The 20,123-nt window shown below is 46.1% G+C and overlaps 1 protein-coding gene across 2 annotated transcripts in view; it reads left to right on the forward strand.

Moving 5' to 3' along the window:
- Positions 1–20,123, forward strand: part of KPNA5 (karyopherin subunit alpha 5) — a 248,537-nt gene that overhangs the window by 97,805 nt on the left and 130,609 nt on the right. For both annotated transcript variants that reach the window (XM_069235362.1, XM_069235361.1), the window contains exon 7: positions 19,349–19,437. In XM_069235362.1, coding sequence (XP_069091463.1) covers positions 19,349–19,437 — 89 coding nt within the window. The remainder of the gene's footprint in view (positions 1–19,348; positions 19,438–20,123) is intronic.

Below are 20,123 nucleotides of genomic sequence, written 5' to 3' on the forward strand. Positions count from 1 at the left end.
CTGTCCACAGTGGAGTGTATCACATCTGTCTACCTTCATAGGTTCATTTGTGCCCCATGCCAGGCATAAATCCCCACTGGTCTTTGTGTACCAAATGAGTCCTCACCCCATGCAACCTTGTTGCAAGGACTTTTGCCAGTATTTTGATGTTGACGCCTAACATTGAGAGGAGTCTAAGCAAACCGGGTCTAGTGGGTCCTTATCTGGCTTGGGAGCATTATGATCTGGGACTTCCACATAGTCAGGGGGAGCCTCCCACATGTTTATGCTTCCTGAAGCGTCTCAAGCAAAAAGGGCAGAAGCAACGTAGAGTATGACTGATAATGCTCTACCATCTGGCGCCCTACCTCTTGCCTTGTCCCTGACCGCCTCCTGCAGGTCCTCCACCACTATGTACTTCTCCAGGCACTCAACTTGCTCTCCTGTGAGCCTTCGGAGAGCAAGTCAATCCAAAAAGTCACTTGCCCCGACCGACAGGGTGTCTCCCCTTCCACCATACACTGTCTCCAAGTGATCATGCAGAAGGCCGTTAATGTCAGCCTACATATTTGTGATAGTACTGCCCAGTTGCGTCATTGGAAGGATCACTGGGTGGGCGTTTCTATTTAGGGAGCCAGGTTACTAGGCATCCTGATCTGTCGCCCTCTCTATTTAGTAGTTGGCTGTAGTCCTGCCTGACCATCTGATCTGGTCTGCCCCACGTCACACCCACCTTTCTCTGAGCTGACAGAAGTTCCTGTCATCCCTCACCTAAGATGGGGGCCTCTCACTGAAGCCTCGATAGACGGTGCCTTTCCTCAGTCAGCTAAATCTCAAGTCTGCATCTAATGCTGCCTATACGAGACAAGCATTCCCCTGGGGTCACAGCCTTAAGGGCATCCCACTCCATCCCTTTGCGGGCCGCTGTGTACAGTCATGTCAAAATAACCTGCCCTCACAAATCTGAGGGTCTCCCAGCATCACGGGTTGTAAGCACCACAGAGGCACCCAGGGTCTATCTCCACAAAGCTCCCATTCCAAGAGTAGTGGGGCATGGTCAAATAGAAATCTGCCCAATATCTTGAAAGCTGCCACTTCCTAGACGAGGTCTCCTGTCAGTAGGAACCTGTCAAGGCAACTGTAGACAGCGTGTTTCGGGGCATAGCAGGTGTACTCTCTAGCCTCTGGATCGGTTGAGTGCCAGATATCCGCACATCCCAACTGCTCCATCACTGCTTGCAGTGCCACCACCATACTGAGTTTAGTATTTAGCCTCCAGGGGTGGCGATCCCAGCACCCATCCAGTACACAATTAAAGTCTTCGCCCCCAGCAGCAGCATCCCTGTGTACGGGAGGAGCTCACTCTTCACTGCTAAGAATTCCCCGTTGTCCAACATTTTAGGCGTATATGTTGAGCAGACACACCTCTGGTCCATTAAGTATGCTGCACAACAATTAGTATTGCCATTCCACGTCTGCCAAAAATCTGGTGACCCGAAAGGGGACATACAGGGCCACCCATATTGATACTCCTTGGGCATAATTAGAGAATATGTCCGGGAACACCTGTCCTCTTCACTTCCTGTGGACCTTCTTGACCTCTCCCTCCATCAAATGTGTTTCCTAAAGAAGAGCGATGTGCACCCCCTGACATCGAAAGTATTCCTGGTCCCTGTATCTCTTGGTGTATGAATTGAGACCTCCACCTTCCAGGTCACCACCTTATCTAGTCTATTAGTTAAATCTTATCCATCTACCTCTCCCCATCCCCACCTCTCTGATGGCGCCCATCACACTGAGCAGTCCATTTACAATGCTACAAAACATAACTAATCCCAAACAACCATACCTTTACCCCAGGTAAACAGTCACAAACAACATGTGGTTCCCCAAATTCCGTCAGCCAATAAGAAATCCCCCACAAAAAACCTTTTTGTATTCGCTACTCTACCTAGGGTACTCATACTGCAATCAGTCTTTAAGGACAGAATTAAGGGGAAGGATCGCTCTCCAGTAACCCGAACAGCCGTCAGTGTCTCCGAGTCCAGTCCGGTCCCATACACACGCTCCCTTCTCTCAACACTGGCTCACAAAAAATTAAAACTCACATGAGCAAGTTATACACGCAAGTCAGCCTACATCTCAACTGCTCAAAATGACTACTGAAGTATAATTGAGCCCGGGACCTCACTCTTGTTATGCAGAACATGTCCTCAGCAGCACATGCACCTGTACACAGTTCCCTCAGAATTCCTCGACCATCATCCTGTTTCCTGCCAGCCAATAATTAATATAGTCCACTCCAGGCCCTCCCAAAGTCTAGGAGCCCAAAGCCCACAAGTCAAGGGTCACGCAGTCTGGGCAGTATCCCCAAAGCAATTAGCATCTCACAAGTCAGTCCCCTGCATAGGACCATCCCAAATCTAGGATCTCCTCCGCACATCTCCTGCACTGTTGTCTGAGTTGGAAGCTGTCACCACCTCCACCAGTGCTCATACTGTCTCTCATTTTAACCTCTGCTGTTAAAGATCCAGTGTACCCTCCCGGCGGACCACTACCCCTAGAGGATGATCTGGTGGTGCCACCACCTCGTCCATGTTTCTTCCGAGCAGGCCGGGAGCTGCCAGACCTCTCACCCCTCTGTTGCGAGTCTTGGGCGGTCCGCTGTGGAATCCAGCCATCACCCCAGACTGCTTCTGGGGACATGACAGCTGATCCATATTAAGGTCACTTTTCTACATTCCCTTTTTACCCATTCGGGTGCTCTTATTTGACCTGGTGAAGACTTGCTGAAATACTTACAAGGTCAAAACATTTACTCATTCCTCTTTAGGACTGAGGTTTTTTAGATGGATTACCCTTGCTAAATTGATGTTTCCTTTTAGCTCCTCTTTCAGCAGTGTGTTTTTTTTTTTTTTTTTGCACTTCTTATGTTTCACTTTGGAAGCACCATCACATGTCTCGCACCAAATGCAGTTGGTGTTGATGTGATTTTATGAATCAAATAGTTTCAGAAATATTACACTATATCACAGATAAACATTTGTTATCTTGCTCCCCCACTGGAGTTCATTATCTCATGTCAGTCCTATGTAGAGGTATTATTGACATGCGCAAGTCTGACTGTGAAACATGTAATATGGAAATGATGGTCCCAGGTATAAGGAGACAGGTCTCAAATAAGGGTAGACAATTGCTCACCAGCTTTTTGCGATCTCTCTCTGATTTTGCGACACAACTAATGTACTAATAGGTTACACTGCAAAATTTCCAGCCGAAAGGGGGTGGCAGAATGATCTGTCTAATGAATATTAATTAGGCGGGTTACTTTTTGCAACCTCTTTGATTGACTTCAAACACAGAGATGGTGGCCTTCAAGGGATAGCACACCTCTGTCCTGGTGTTTGCATTGCCCACTGCCCATCCCATTTCCTCACAACTCAATTCTTCAAGGGTAAACTTTTTAACGAGGACAGCTTACCCTATGGGAGTCTGTTTCCACCTCTGTTTTTGAGGAGTGGGTACCATTTTAATGGTTGAACTGCAGTTGTGTCCCAGGATAGAGAACACACCAAGGAGGCACATACCAATTTGAATACTAAAATTATGTAACTGGATAAAACAGAAGTGTTTGATAGGAATTCTTCTTTTAAAAGTTCTCTATATAAGACATACAGAAACTTAGGACGTCTTGCCATTTCTGCGCTGGCAGAAGTGCACAGCTGCTGCTTATCCATTTAGCTGCTAGTGTCCATCATATTTTATTTATGCTGTCTGCTTAAATAATGCTGTGTGCTAACAACATACATTTCCTTTGGTGCTAAAAGCCCAAGAAGCCCCTTTTTTTTGTGCTGACCTATAATTTGCCTGTTTTCATCTTTTGGCTTCCTCTGCAAAACGAACTAGTCCACTTATATTTGTACATTTGTAGAAGTATCCTTTACGAATACTGAGGTAATGGCATGGAAATGGGATTGTAGCATTTTAAGATGGAAAAACATTACTATTAAAGTGGGAAATGTATATTTATACCAGATATTGAGGGGACATGGCTGATTTGTTTTGAATATTTATACAGAAAAAGCAGGTTAAATCACTACTTGGTGCTTTGAGTATGATTCTCTGGCATGACAGTGGACAACAGGGTGAAATTTTAGAACATGCATCTTTTAAGGGCTCTACGGACAGGGTTTCTAGTGCTTAGCAATGTAAGCACTTGGACGCAAAAATTATAATCAAAAACATTGTTTGATCTCAGACTATCGGCCAGTGGGTATTCTTAATGTTTGGTGTTAAACCAAGTATTTTTCTTCACTTGTTAGTGATATTAGTGAAATTTAAACCAAGCAGGCTAAGTGGATGTGTGTGAATGCCTCCCCTCCTTTTTGTGTTGGGTGGGCGAGCGCTCCTGGACTCTGATCTGTTTTTGGGAGCAACAAGTTGACATATAGCAAGTCATCTGAAACAAATGATCTGTACATAAAAATCAAAAATCGCTAATTTTAGAAAGCCCTTTTAAATATTAATAGGTAACTGTAATATTTGGTTCAACCGTGCTTTCTTTTTTAGAAATTCAATGAGAAAGTGATTCACATTTGTAACAACCAGAACAGTAGACTCAAGAGTAGTAGAAAATGCTGTAAATATGCACAAGCACTCTTAGTCAATGCCTTTTTGGATTTTGTAACCTCTAAGTGGTGTGCCACCTCACCACCTTCTTCCAGTTGTGAAGTTTTCATGAATCCAGTGTTACCACACGTCCAACTTGGCATTTGTCGCAAGGTGCCTTGCCTGATGGCGTGGGCACCGGAGAGGCTACTTCACATAATCCTTTCAAGCAATCCACTTTTGACATGAAATACATGCTCCGTAGACATCATAAAATTAAACAATGTAATTTTCATCAATTTCATAATACACCCCTATGCATCTAGAAAAAGTTATTCTTGAGGGCGCCAAAACTAAACATTTGGTTTAATGTAGCTGTGAAAAAAATATATGGAGGGTACACCAAATAATGAGTATCAAAGTACAAAATACTTAGTAGTAGTTTGTGAGTGTCCAGTTAAGAAACCATAAACAAAAAAAATGACTGGACATTGTCAAAGCTCAATGCAGCGCTGAAAGCTCAAAGCAAGATGGGTAGATGCTGAAATACTGAGGAACTTTCAGGTGCATGTTTACTGTCCAGAAAGTGAGGGACAAACAATGGGAAACAGATGCAAAAAAAGTTATGTGGAAAAGTGATTCAAAATGTCCGCGTGGGCGGTATTGCTAGCAGTGGATCAAAAAAGGATAATGTTGGGAGATAGGAATGGTTCATATAAACCTAAGAATAATCTTAGTGGAACAAATAAGAATCTTAGAAGCGAAAGGAAAAGAAATCAAGCAGAGACATAAAATGTAAATGTAAGTTAAGCAAGATCATAACCACCATATTGGGACTATCAACAGAAAAGATGAGAAAGTCCTGTAAAGTCAGTAAGTCACGTGTTCCGAGAACAATGCTCTTAGAACTTGGCCAAACGTGCAGTAAAGCTGAATCCATAATCCGCTCAAGGATGGCTTCGGAAGTGGAAAAATGTCGACCACCAGGAGATATCTCCTACTGGCAGTCGCCAGTAGGTAGTTATAGTTAGGACCTAGTCTCCAATGAAAAAGGGTTTGACTTCCCTATATATTTTGGTGCCGCTTGACGAATCTTCATGAAGTTTTCTATAAGAAGTCTCAAGTTGGGTTTTGTTGTACATGGAATATTTTGGGATGATCAGTCAAGCGGGGGCCCAAAAAAAAAGGGGGGGTTCAAAAAAGTGTTTCCCATGTTAATTCTCGTAGACTCTTTAGAAACGACTTCAGTCCGAACCACGGACAGAATTACACCAAATTTGGCAAAGAGGTAGTGTTTGCTCTACAGGTCACTCTTTTTAAATTTGGTTTAAATCTGTTCATACGTTTTTGAGATTTAAAAGGAAAAGGAAATTTGTGTATCTAGGGCCGCGGATCCAGAGAGATCTCCAGCTGAGATGTGATTGGCTGCCAACACTTCAAACAAGAAGTCAGAGGAGAGGTCCTCGGGCCAAACTCTGCTGCTCACGGCCAAAAGCAATGTGCTGCGGTGGTTGGATTAATGTATAGTAATTTGTGTTAAGAAAAAAAAAAAGCCATAGGAATTCACTGGAAAAAAACAATGTTTACAGGAACGTTATAGCTAAGATCACACTTTAAACGTACAAACCCATAGAAATTCAGCTGTTATACTTAGTTATTTCAAGCAACTATAGCTTGTGCACTAAGGTAACTGTAATTTGTGCCATCGCAATGCACTGCTATTTACCCTAGATATTACAGCACTCATAACATTTTTTATAACACCATTGATAATGTCCCTGTCAAATTTGCAGTAAAATTATTGATGAGATAACTGCATGGCGGGCACGAGCTATAGTTACCTTAGTGCACAAGTTAGTTACTTGAAATAACTCTAACTATAGCAGCTGAATTTCTGTGGTTTTGTTTTTTTAAAACTATAACGTCCCTGTCACCTTTTGTTTTTTAAGTGAGAAAAAGATATATTAATATAACTGCTAACTCTACATCTACCATCTACATACCTTGAAGATATTAGTACTGCATGGGTACATATATGTGGAGTTAGGTATAGTAAATCTAGACTGACTTACCTGTCAATATAAAAAAAAAAAAAAAAAAACATTTTATTTTATGGATTTTTTGGGGTCAGTAATCAAAGTGCACACCAAATATTTAGTAAATGGTCATTATATAATGAAGTAACCTGTACTTAATCAAAATCTAACAAAGAGATACATAGGGGGTCATTCTGACCCTGGCGGCCGGTGACCGCCAGGGTCACCGACCACGGGAGCACCGCCAACAGGCTGGCGGTGCTCCCGAGGGCATTCTGACCGCGGCGGTTCAGCCGCGGTCAGAAAGGGTAAACCGGCGGTCTCCCGCCGGTTTACCGCTGCCCCACCGCCGCCATGGGGATTCAGACACCCCCTACCGCCATCCTGTTCATGGCGGGAAACCCGCCATGAACAGGATGGCGGTAGGGGGTGCCGCGGGGCCCCTGGGGGCCCCTGCAGTGCCCATGCCAATGGCATGGGCACTGCAGGGGCCCCCGTAAGAGGGCCCCGCAAAGTATTTCAGTGTCTGCTTTGCAGACACTGAAATACGCGACGGGTGCAACTGCACCCGTCGCACCCCTGCAACTACGCCGGCTCAATTCTGAGACGGCGTCCTCGTTGCAGGGGCAATTCTGCTGGGCCGGCGGGCGCTCTTTTGGAGAGCGCCCACCGGCCCAGCGGAAATGTCTGAATGGCCGCCGCTGTCTTTTGACCGCGGTGCGGTCATTCAGCGGCGGAACCTTGGCGGACGGCGGAGGCCGTCCGCCAAGGTCTGAATCAGGCCCATAGTCTTTGCTTAACTGAATACATCCAGTAAAGGTGATGTCCATACACAGTGCTTTCATGAGTGCCATAGGACTATAAGAGATCATAAAGGTACATAATGTTGTACACCATAGTCAAGACCACGATTGATCAAATCATAATTGCTAGAAGCAAGATATTTCTAGCCTATCATTGAGGCATCTGGGTTGTAAGCTTTTTAACATTGTAATGGAGTAGGGTTCCTTTTGAAGTAGCAGCCTGTTATTGTCTCTGTCTTCCTTTTTCAATCTTGTCAAAGACTTGATCTCACTTGACGTACAGTGTATCTTAGTTTGTTGACGTTCTGAGCTATTGTGGATTTCATGGGCTGAGAACAATTTTGCTTTTATGTTCTTGTAATTTCGTTTTTATTGTGTGCTTGTTCTTAAAGTTATTGGCATTACATGCCAATTTAAAACATTTCACCATTTTTAGATTGCATCATAACATTCACTTTGATGACCGTACTGCAATTTGAACAGGTTAGGCACGGAATTGTGCCCCCCCCCCCCTCCATTTTGTCTCTAATCTGAAGCTGGAAATGTTCTGGATTTCATTTTTACCTGTCAGTTTCTTGATATTTTGAGGTGTGTTATGAGCAAATAAAGATTGATCTTCAAAACATCCCTTGAAATACACGTTTATTGCTAAGAAGAGGCCTGTGAGTAAATACTGTCTTTTTAATGTTGTGACTGACAGTAACAACTTTTGAAACAAAAATAAATTTGCTGTTGTTCTTTTTGACGTGTATTTTCCCACATGATCGCTTCAACAAAGATACAGAGCTGTTGGGATCACTGCTACTGGTGTTATGTTTGATTTTCTTGTGACCAGGTGTGGGGTGCATTATCGCATTCCTTTTTTTTGTCTGCACTGCAATTCGAGCAGGTATGTCATGGAATTGTGTCCCTATTCCTTGTCCCTGATTTGGAGCTGGTAATGTTCAGGCTTTTGTTTTTATTTAAGTTTTGTCTTTTTGATCTTATGAGTGATAGTAAACACTTCTAACAAAAAATAGTTTCTGATAGATACAACTGCCTGTGGATTTCTCACCTAAGGAATTCTCCCCAATGCGCAGCATTCAAAGTAAACTTCTTTCCAGCTCTGCACGTCGGTAAGGACATCACAATTGCCCGACTCCACGCAGCTCCGTCTGACATCATTGTGGCAATAAGAGGTCCCTGCCGGCGTGCTGACGTCAGTTTACACCATTTTTGACGTGCCTTTGAGGCGAACAGGTGAATACCGACATTCCATACTCATTATGATTGTATCCAAGAAAACCTTTATACAAAAGGTAAACAAATAAGAATAGCAAACAATATCAATATATATCCGCAAAAATACATATTCATAAATATATACAAATACATATATATACTCTGCTGTCTGTCAGGACTTGAACCGACTGACCGCGAAGGGAAGGGGGGAAGGCCTTGAGAGCCAAACCTATCGCCCGCAATATGAAACATCTGCTCCACTAGAGACCAATGACCTTTGATCTCCAGGTCCCCCACCAAATGAGTTCCCCACCCCAGAGTGGAAGCATCCGTTATCACCGTGGCCACTGAAGGTGGTAGTGAAAAAGGCCTTCCTTGAGAAAGGTTGCCATCAACCTACCACCATCGTATATCCTCTGCAGTGTCTCTGGAGATCTTTATCGACTCGCAAGATCCCCTTTGTGCTGAAACCACTGCCTGCGGAAGCACCACTGAAGAGCCCTCATGTGCCAGCGTGCATCAGTGACCAACAGAATGCACGAAGCGAACAGACCGAGCAGACGAAGGACCTTCAGACACTGTAAACATGTAGCTGGGGACAGGGCCAGCTCCACCTCCAACACTCGTGCCAGGTCGGCTAGCACCGCAGCCCAGTTGGAGTTCTGGGCAGCTCCACACCATGTGGTCGAAGTCTGCGTTTACATCTATGGATATAATTGTACTGTATATACCTCAGCCGAGTGTTTCGGGATACCGTCCGGGGATATGCTAGTGCCCTGCCCCACTCCGCGTCTGTTAATTCCCTGCTCACTGTCCTTTCCCACCTCTCTCTCTGGGGCTACAGTGCATCCAGTGCTTCCTCGTTTTGGGTCCTATAAATTTTAGCAATTAAGTGGGAGTCCCCACCAGATATCAATAGTAGATGTAGAACTCTGTGGGTGGGAGGTTCTGCATTAATCGTTCCCCAGTGTTCTCTAAGGGTGTGTGTTAGTTTCAGATATTGGAGAAACTGTCCCCTCTGGACTCCCATTTCTATTAGATCCGAGAAGGACCTCAGCACACCCTCCCGGAACAGCACCCCAACTGTCTCCATGCCTGCTTTCTTCCAGGATCCCAGCCCCATGCCCACCAGGCTCCTCTCATCTGTGTCCTCCCTCAGAACCGAGAGCGGTAACGCCGGGCAGTATGGCTGTCCTACCCCTACTCTTATCATGCTTTTCTTCCAGCATGCTGCGGGTACTCTCGTCATCAAACTGTCCGCCTGCTTGGTCCTTTTCATATTTATCATATGTGCAATGATTCGTTCCATTCCAACCTCTCCCTGTGCAGTGCATCTATCCAGTTGTCCCATTCCTCCCATCCACCCGGCAACCCATTGCAATTGTGATGCTAAGTAATAAAACTCAAAGTCTGGGACTCCCAGGCCCCCCAGGTGTGCAGGCCTACAGAGAGTTGAAAGTGCTGTGCGTCTGCAGCCGTCATCCCATATGAGTTCCCTGATCAGTGTATTGAGTTCGCGGAACCACGCCGAAGGGACCAAAAGAGGCAGGTTCGCAAAGTAATAAAGTAAACGGGGCAGTACTATCATTTTGGACAATGCAACTCTGGCCATTATGGTTAACCTCAAGGAGCGCCAAAACTTCACTGAGGCGCGTAGGGAGCGAAGTGCCCTTCCAAGATTGCCGTCACGAAGGTCCCCCACCTCATGGAACACTTGTATTCCCAGGTACTTAAAGTTCCTCGGCGCCCAACCTACGTCCTCTGGGCACGAAGTGGGGTGATTGCAGCTCGTCCGCATGGGGAAGACATATATTTTGCCTCTATTGAGGCGCAGTCCCGACAAGGTCCCGAAGTGCTCCAAAGCATCCAGAGCCCAAGGAAGTCCTGTCTCTCCGTCCTTTAGGTAGATAAGTATATCATCTGCATAAAGGGAAACGATATGCTCTGATTGTCCCCAATGTATCCTTTTACCCATGCCATCCCTTCGTAATTGGGCTGCCGGCAGCTCAATGGCCAGTGCAAATAGAAATGGCGACAGGGGGCATCCCTGTCTGGTGCCCCTGTGGATTGGGTAAGTGTCGGATACCGTCCTGCCTGTCCTTAACCTGGCCAGGGGGGACGCATATAGCAAGTCCACCCATTTTACCCAACCCTCTCCCAACCCCATTCGTCTCATCACTGCCCTCAGATAGTCCCACCTGACCGAGTCGAAAGCTTTTTCGAAGTCTACGGCGAGTAACACACCCGTTGTAGGTTCCATTTCCCTGGGCATATGTAGGATGGCGAATAGCTGCCTCAGGTTAAGGGATGTGCTTCGATTTGGGACAAACCCGTTCTGATCCTCTTGTATCAGCATGGGCATGTGGCCGAGCAACCAGTTGGCCATGACTTTGCTGAGTATTTTAAAATCATTGTTCAGCATTGACAAGGGGCGAAAGTTAGCAACCGATGCCTCTTCGGATTTGGATTTGGGCAGAGGGACCACCAATGCCTCCCTCAACGTAGCCGGTAACTCACCCCGGCACAACGCCTCAGAGTACACCTCCACCAGTCGAGGGGCCAATAAAGCTCCGTACTTCTTGTAGAAATCCATAGGGAGGAGGTCTGTCCCTGGTGTCTTCCCGGGCGCTAGTTGTGATATGGCATCCTGCACCTCTTCCACTGTCACTGAGGCTCCCAGCCCCTCCCGCTCCTCATTCGTCAGCGTTGACAAGGGGAGTTGTTGCAGAAATACACCAAGGGCAGGAACATAAACTTCCCCGGGTTTCCTATATAAGTGAGTATAGTATTCTTTGAAGGCGTCATTTATAGTGCTCGGACTATGCCTTCTCTCTCCTTCTTTGGCTATCACCTTTGTGATAGGCTCTCCTTCCCCTCCTGGTCTCACCAGCCACGCCAGCATTCTACCTGATCTGCCCTCCTCAGAGTGTAGTGAGGCCATGTATTTTTGCATATTATGGCACCGAAGTTGTTCTTCAGCTTGAGAGTGGGCTCTCCGTGCTTGGGCATACCTCTCCTTCTCCTGCTCATCTGTTCCCTGTCTCCGCTCCCCTTCATGTATTTCCTTCTCTAGCCTGGTTAGTTCCCGTTCTAGTGTACGTCTCACCCCAGTCATCTGTCCCACACAGTACCCCCTGGTTGTCACTTTAAGAGTCTCCCACTCTATAGATCTAGAATCAGTGGATCCCTTATTGGTTTTAATATGGTCAGCCAAGAAGAGGCGAAGGTCATCCCTGTATGCCTGGTCTTCTAGGGTTCCAGGGGCCAGTTGCCACATCGGGATGGGGGGCCTATCCTCCGTCACTCTCCAGGTTAGTAGTAGAGGGTTGTGATCAGACAGCGTACCTCCCAGATATTCAGAGTGGACCATCCCCTGCATTAGCGTTGCTGTACAGACCACTCTATCCATTCTGGTGTGCACTCGGTGGAGTCCTGAATAGTATGAATAATCTTCTTCGACAGGGTGCTGTTCACTAATATGTCTAATAATCCCGATGCGTCTAATCATTCTCTTAGCTTTTGGGCTACCCTACATGTCATTGCTCCAGGTAGTGGTGGGGTAGAACAATCCAAATCTATATCCAGCACACTGTTGAAGTCCCCGCCAATCAAGAGAATTCCCACCCGCGGACGCGTGAGTTGACCTGAAAGCCGTGACATGAAAGGGGCCTGGTCCTGATTGGGGGCATAAATGCAACTCAAGGCGATCGGCATACCGTGTAATCTTCCTTCTAATACCACAAATCTGCCTTTGTGATCAATGTTGGTGGATTCTACTTCAAAGGGAACCCCAGCGCGTACCCATATCAGCACCCCCCTGGCATATGCCGAGTACTCTGTGGCGTACACCTGTCCCCTCCATCTGCGCCTTAACTTTTCCACTTCCCCTTTTGCTAAATGGGTCTCTTGTAGCATCGCTACTTGAATACCCCGTCTCTTTAAGTAGGACAGTATTTTGTGCCTTTTGTTTGGTGTTCCCATCCCCGCACATACCATGTTAGCAGGTTATACTCTGCCATATCGGAGAGACAGTCTCACCATAGCCTTCCCGGTCTGCCCCAGTGGCCGGAATCCCCCTGTGTCTGACTGTATGTCTAACCCTGACAAGCCACCTCTCGCAAAGCGCCATCAAAACTAACAATTGTGAAACCCAACTCCCCTTCCCCTTTCAAACAGAGGGCTGCCCAAAAAATTGTGCAACCGTGCAACTCATTCAAACATTCAACTCTAGTTCTCGCGAGTCTGTCGGAATGGACGAGATTCTGGTGGGGGGGCCATGCCCGGAGGGGCCACAAAGTCACGTTCCACCCCACCTCGGGATCGCGTTGTGCTCTCAGCTACCCAAGTTCATCCGCTGTGTGCGGGTGTCACCCTCGGGGCCCGCACTGAGCAGCCCTAACCGTCCGCCGAAGACACCACCGTGCAGTCCGACTCTCCGCCCGAACCCTCGGGGGGCGACTCCTCTCTGCTCATGGAAGCAGCTGCCTCTAGTGCCGCCTTTTTCCCCATTTCCTTTTGCGTCTGGGTTGGCGCCAGACGGGGTTGGTTCCTGTTTCGCCGTCTTCCCGAGCCCCGGCGGGCTCCACCCCCTCCCGGCCCATCACTCACGTGTCATCCCAATTGGGTCCCTCGGGCCTCCAGCCAATCCCACGCCTCCTCGGGGGTCTGGAAAAATGTAGTCTTACCATCCATAGCCACCTTTAGTTTGGCCGGAAAGAGGGCGAGTATTGGATTCCCTCATCCCTTAAGGCCCTCTTAACTGCCAGGAAAGAGGCTCGCTTGGTCTGAACGTCCAGCGTGAAGTCCGGGAATAGTGTCCCCTCTCCGTTCGCTACTTTAAAGGGGCCCGCCTCTCTGTCTCTCTGTAAGAGAAGGTCTCTGTCTCTGTAGTGTAGCAGCCTGGCGATTACCACACGAGGAGGCCGGCCCGGTGCAAGAGGCCTCGAGGGCACCCAGTGCGCCCGTTCCAGAGTGTAGAAAGGGGTCAGGCAATCCGGCGCGACAACTGTGCAGGAATTTCATCATATTCGCACCCTCGGCCCCCTCCGGCAGCCCTACCACTTGCACGTTGTTCCTACGACTTCTCCCTTCCGCGTCCTCTGCTCTTTGCTCTAGGCGTGCAACCCTATCTGTTAGATACGACACCTCAGCTTTTAGGTCTTTTTGTTGTGGTGCAATTTCAGCCAGGGTATTCTCTGTTTCTTTTACTCTGTCCACCAGCTTGTGGTGGTCTGCCCTTAGCAGGCCGACTTCAACTGCGACCTGATTGATGTTGCGTTGTAGCGTAGTCTTTGTGTCCTCTATTGCACCCAGGATCTTATCTAAGGTGTCCTGTACTCTGGGTTGTGGATGGTCCAATGGTCCCCCCCCCCTCTTGCGTTCAGCAGGTGTCATACTGTCCATGGCTTTACTTTTGTGGCGGTTCTTGGGGGACATCAGGTGTTCAGGGGGGTGCACCACCCGGGCTAGGGCGATAGGCCGACTTTTACTTCGGTCACTCTTCCGTTCGGGTCCTCCCTTCTTGGTCCCACCCAGATTGGACCGTGCCCTTCGTTCTGCGCCTTTATGGGCCACTGAGAGGTCGCCCGCTTCGTCCCCTACTTCCAGGAGATCCCCTGCGTGCCCGTGGAGTCAGAGATTCCCCCGCCAACCGGCCGTTCCCACCCGGCAGGAGTCCAACAGGGGTCCGGCGCTCGTGTGTTCTCCGTTCTCAGCCGGTGGGTGCCCCCGCCTAGGGCCCGCCGCGACTGACCAGGATTCTTCTCCACTTTCCTTTGTTTAAGGACCCCACTCAGGGCGCTGGTCTTTGGGGGCGCAGGTGCGATCCAGTGGGCCCCTTCTCCTTCGTGTAGCTTTTTTTTTGGGGGGGGGGGCTCCCCTGGTCTCTCTTCCCCGGATAATTGCCTGGCCCCACCACTTGTCTGGTGTTCAAGGGTCCTTTCCCCCCCCCCCACCCTCAGGGCCAAGGGAGCAGTGCGCAGCACTCACCCTGCCCAGGGGTGCCGAATCCGGACATCCGCCACCTCCTCCAGCCACTTGGAGCAGCCTCAGATGGTTCCCGTGTGCTCAGGGGCCCATCTCTGTGCTCTTTCTGTGCCTGTGCTTAATGTGGATACCGGCCCCCCTTGGATCGGGGTCCGCCGGTTCCACCCGTTTCCTGCGCTGTTTGGGGCCCGTTCTCCGGATCCAGTTTGGGCCCCGTGGTTCACAGTTTCAGCGCGCTCCCAGCTCACCTCCGAGTCTGTGGGCGGCGTGCACTACCCGATCTGCCCAGGAGCAAACTCCAGCTCCCGGCACAGTCTCTGGTCGGGCAGCGTCACTCCCGGCCTCTCCAGCGCTTCCTGGGTCGCCGGGCCTCTCCCTGCAGGCTGCGCGCCCGCACGCGAATCCCCGGCCACACGGGGACGGCCAGGCAGACGGCTCTCGGGGTCCCCGACTCCCTCGGGAACCACTCGACTGCGCCCCGAGCGGGCCCCACAGTTCTTCGGCGCCCTCTCAGGCTCCCACGCTCTGCAGTTGCGGGATGCCCCGGGGCTAGGCTCTGGTTTTGAAGGATAAATTATAGGCCCCTCCGGAGGGCCTGAATTATGCGTGCGCCATTTTCGATCGCGCGGCCACACCCCTACTGTGTGGTCTCTAGATGAGCTTAATGTGTTAAGCACCAGTCTGTAGCATCTAGAGTCATTTGTTGTGTGGAATAAATGTATGTAATGGCTTGACATCAAGACTACATAACATGGTGGTTGAGTATTTAGGTACTATATTGTCCATCAGGGTTGTTTAGAAAGTGTTGTATATCTTTCAAGAATGAAGACTTTTTTAACAGTCTGTTGTAGATGGTGATGTCTGACTTTTTCAGTAATTGACAAAATGGACCCAAAGGCCATAATTATTGACCTGATAGGTGGGTAAACAAAGGCTCTTTGTGCACTTTTGGTAAGAAGTTGATTTGTGGACTTCTGGGGTTCTATAGTAGCATGACTCGTTTGGTGACTTTATCAATCAATTTCATGTTGTAGGCATGACTCAAATGTGTACAGAAAATGTCATAGAATTCATTATAGGATTGTTGTCCAAGGGAGTGTATGTATTAGTATCAGACACCTGTTGTAAAGTATTGCTATGATGAAAACTGGCCTCTGTTACCACATTTGTGCTGTCCTTGACTTTGAAAGTGATATCCTTATCATTCATGAGTTTGTTGAAAATTATCCTTTCATTCATGCTCATATTGCCTTTAGATTAACATGTGGAATATAAACTCTCCAAATCATTATTGAACCTTTTTTAAAGGTGTCAGTTATGTTATGACTGATGGGTTATAGGGCGATTTAGGTTTACATTTCTTTTTCACTTGTTTTTGAGCCATAGTAGGAGCCAACACATTTGCCAACATGTACTTTGGTTTAACATTTCTCTTCAAACGAAAACAAACAATCAAAACTGCCAACTATAGTAACTTTCCAATGAACAATAGAAACATTGCAATAGCATTTTCTTTAGTGCTTTGACTCTCGGCATATTGCATCAAAATGGCCATGTTGGGAGCTGACCTCTGGCAAAAATAAACTTGCTATTCTTTAATTGCATGACTGTAATTTACAATTACTTGACTTTTACTTTGTGCTTTCCCAATAAAACTCTTATAATTTTATTGAGATGTTTTGTGAATAAATGTGAGCTCTTCAATTGAAAAGTACATTTTACCAATTCTAGGCATATGACCACCTGGATATAATCTACATGCATCATGTAACCTCCTGTAGAATTGTCTGCTATTTAACTCCTTGATGAAAGGCAATTTAACGTAGATCAGGCCAAGGGCGGAGCAAGTGTCGTTCTTCATCAGAGAGCAGCAGAAGGGTACAGGCAACAAAATGGGAAAGTGACATGCTAGTCCTGATTCAAGTCAAAGAGGCCTTTGAAGTTTAAAGCTGCAGTGGTGAGCAGTTTTCACAGGAAATAATGGTAGGCTAAATTTTAGTCCAGTAGATGTGTGGCATGAATTCAGCATACAGAAAGGCGAGTGCATGGGTCAATAACAATTTCATGCAAGATACATCCCATTGCTTTTAAACATCTCTTGAACTTGAAGGTGCCTATTTCCTTGCTGAACCGTAAAGTTATCTTGAAATGCTTTGTGGACTAATATAAAGTCCCTTCCCATGGAGTGTATGATCTTATTCTTGTTCTGCCTGCTGTTGATGCCACAAGAGTCATGGAACCTTCATGGTCAAACCCAGGAAGAACGGAGGATCTTGTAACCTGCTTTAGATAATTCTGATAGCTAAGGATATGCTTGCTCTAAAATGCTCTGCTAGACTTACGGCCTGATTTAAAACTCAGCGGATAGGTTACTCCGTCACAACGGTGACACATATCCCTTCCGTTGAAATCTAAATCCCACAGGACGTAACAGGATTCAGATCTGTTGTGATGGAGTAACCTGTCCGCCTCATTTGGATCAAGCCCTTAGCCTTTGAGGAGTAGCAGAGATATGTGCTCGAAAGTTCCTTTTGTATTGCCAGAATCAGGGTCTATTAACCTTCAGCTGAGGATTTCCACTAAGCTGTATTCTATACTTCTAAATCTTTCTGAGGTTGTGTAAGAAGGTTGGTATATCAGACAAGCCTCAGCCTGGAAGACACACCATTTCTGTCCTTTAACAACACTTTCTTTTACCATGATGCTCTGCAGCACTAACCAGACCGTCTGTAGCTCTGTTTGCCTTGAGTCACTAGTTCCTGTTCGGTGGTGAGAAATGAGTTCTGGCCACGAAGATGATTTTATGTTCAACATTAATCCTCAAACGGCACCCTCTGCCTGCTGAAGATTTTTATTTTCCCGACTACAGTCGACCCAACCAGCAGCTTTGGGATCTCCTGTGTGGATGTCCGATGCACATTTTGTTTACTGTGACCAAAGTACGTAACCCTCTACCTGCCTATATGCACTTGGCATACAGTCTCCGTATTCAAGGCACTGTTGAAAAGACCGCCATTTGGCTTTTTAACTGTTCACCATGGACTAACATTGACGCATATAAGCATTTACAGTCATTTGCCTGTTTTTATTTTTAGGTGTTTCACCCCCCACACTACAATGATTTGCCTCTACGAAGTCACCTCGTGTTGTGAAATCTTTCAGTCAGCATATATCGAAGATTTTGGCCACAGTTTCATCCCAATGTATTGGAGGCTTTTCTTGCAATCAGTATGTTGTTTATTTAGTATGTGGTAAGCACGAGGTATAGACAAGTAGTGACTTGTACAGAACACTACGTTTGTACCCATGTGATGAAGACAAATGTGCATCTGTCTTCTCAGCCCTGGTACAGAGGTGCAACTAGTCTAGTGCTTTCTTTATTTGCTAAATACACGAGACTAAAAACAACTACAGCTTCCAAGCCTTCTCTTGCCTATTTTGGGAGCATTATATTGTGATGAAGTAGGCATGTGTAGGTGTAATTTATCTTCAAGTAAATATAGGCAGCTGTATATATTTGGTTAGTTGTGAGTCAACTGCATCTGCTGTAAGTACAATAGAATTTCAATGGTTGAACAAATAGGATGTACCTTTTAGATGTACGTTTAAGAGTTCACAATTGTTAAATTGTAAGATAAGGCACATAGACAAAGCAAAACACACATACACCCAGGCACAAGTGTGGTCAGAATAATTGTTGTTGGCAAAAAGCATCAGAAACTGAAGCCAAGTACTTTTGTTCTCCTCCATACCATTCCGATCTGTGATCTGTTGAGTTTCTGCCATCAGTAACCATGTTTTCCCAAAATCTATTTCCTATGAAAACACCACAGTTTGAAGCATTTATTAAGTATTAAGAGGGTTCTTTCAAAGCTTATTTTGTGCTTAAAATATGTTGTGAACGGGGAGTCATGGAGATTGAGGTTTTCTGATTCCCCAAATCACTGTGCCTCTCTGAAGCAATCTCTTTGCATATTCCAAATTTTTGTTTCCTGCCTGAGTAGTTGTCATTGTTCCTCCCAACAAGTTGGTGACTTTACAGTTCTTTTTTCCTAGGTCTCACACATCTATTGGGGAAGGGAATACTTCTCATTGTCCACATCAGAAATAAGTTTCTGCCTCTGATGCACTGGGAGTGAGACTCAATCCTGGCATATCATTCCCATTCTAGGGGCATGTATGGTTTCTACTGAGTTTTCTATGGCCATGTTTTAAAAAATAAAACAATAGCGTGCGGAAGATAGTATAATATTGATGTTCTTATCCAAGAATGTTCTACATAATCTTTTTTTTTCTTTTACATATTGGGCATCTCTCGCCCACCATATTGTATGTTATTGAAACCTTTTTGTGATGTAGAGTCTATGTTTAGATTAAAATAAAGGGCAATGATTGCAACTGATCTTATAGTGTTTGTTTACAGTTTTTGGTTTGTAGATAACACTATATCCATCCCCTTGGTCCTTGCAGATTTAACTAAACAAAATTCAGTTAATGACCTAGTTGAGTCGAGAACTGATCGACATCGCTTTTAGAAATACAGAGGGCATAAGCATGGCATTGAATCCATATCGAATGTCAACTTTATCCAGATTTTGTTGATGTTGTCAGCAGGATTCAAGCAGTGATACCTTACATGCAGGATCAAACTCGGAAATCCATAAATACAAGACAAATTAGTATAATTTCTGTTTTTATTTATTTTTGTTTTTCAAGGCTATTTGGGCTCTTGGTAACATTGCCGGTGACAATGCAGAATGCAGAGACTTTGTATTGAACTGTGGAATCGTCGAACCTCTCATGGAGTGAGTATTCTAAGCAGCTAATGAAGATGAGCATTCATAAGTGTCATGTTCTTGCTTATCTTGTTTGATGTTTCATTCACTTATTGTTATTAATGTTTATTTAAATGACTAGGCATATTCATATTAAGCTATTATTTTGCATAGTGCAAAACCATGCGAATGCATCATGATACTGTTGAGAATGCATTACGGGACATGTAGTGTCTCTCGGATCCCCAGTGAACAAGCAGAGTTTTCAGAGCCAGCCTGAAGTGAAGAAGGCCATAAATACATCTCATTGGTAGAATACATTTACTCTATAGCATTTGTTCTTACGGAGTAGTGTAGCCTCCTCTATATTTATTTTTTATAGGAGTTCTTCAAGACTCTCAAAGTACTAGAGCTCAATCAAATATCTGATCTCAAGTTAGCTAATTAGTATTTTTGTCCTGTATGAAAGTCAACACTTGGGCCGAGACTCCACAATGCATTGTAGGTAGTGATGTAGTGGTTGCTGAGTTCCATTGTATTGCCTAATCGTCTTTGAGAACCAGTTCTAAATTTGCGAACTAAATAGGAATGATTTTGAAAAAAGTGGTTGTACCCAAAATATTTCTTACATCCCCTTCCACCGTTGGTGCTACCTTCATCCACCTCTAGCGCCACTAACTGCTTGCATGGATACCACCCAAAGCCTTCAGTGCTTT

The sequence above is a fragment of the Pleurodeles waltl genome, chromosome 5 (genome assembly GCF_031143425.1).
Source record: "Pleurodeles waltl isolate 20211129_DDA chromosome 5, aPleWal1.hap1.20221129, whole genome shotgun sequence".
NCBI classification, from domain to species: Eukaryota; Metazoa; Chordata; class Amphibia; order Caudata; family Salamandridae; genus Pleurodeles; species Pleurodeles waltl.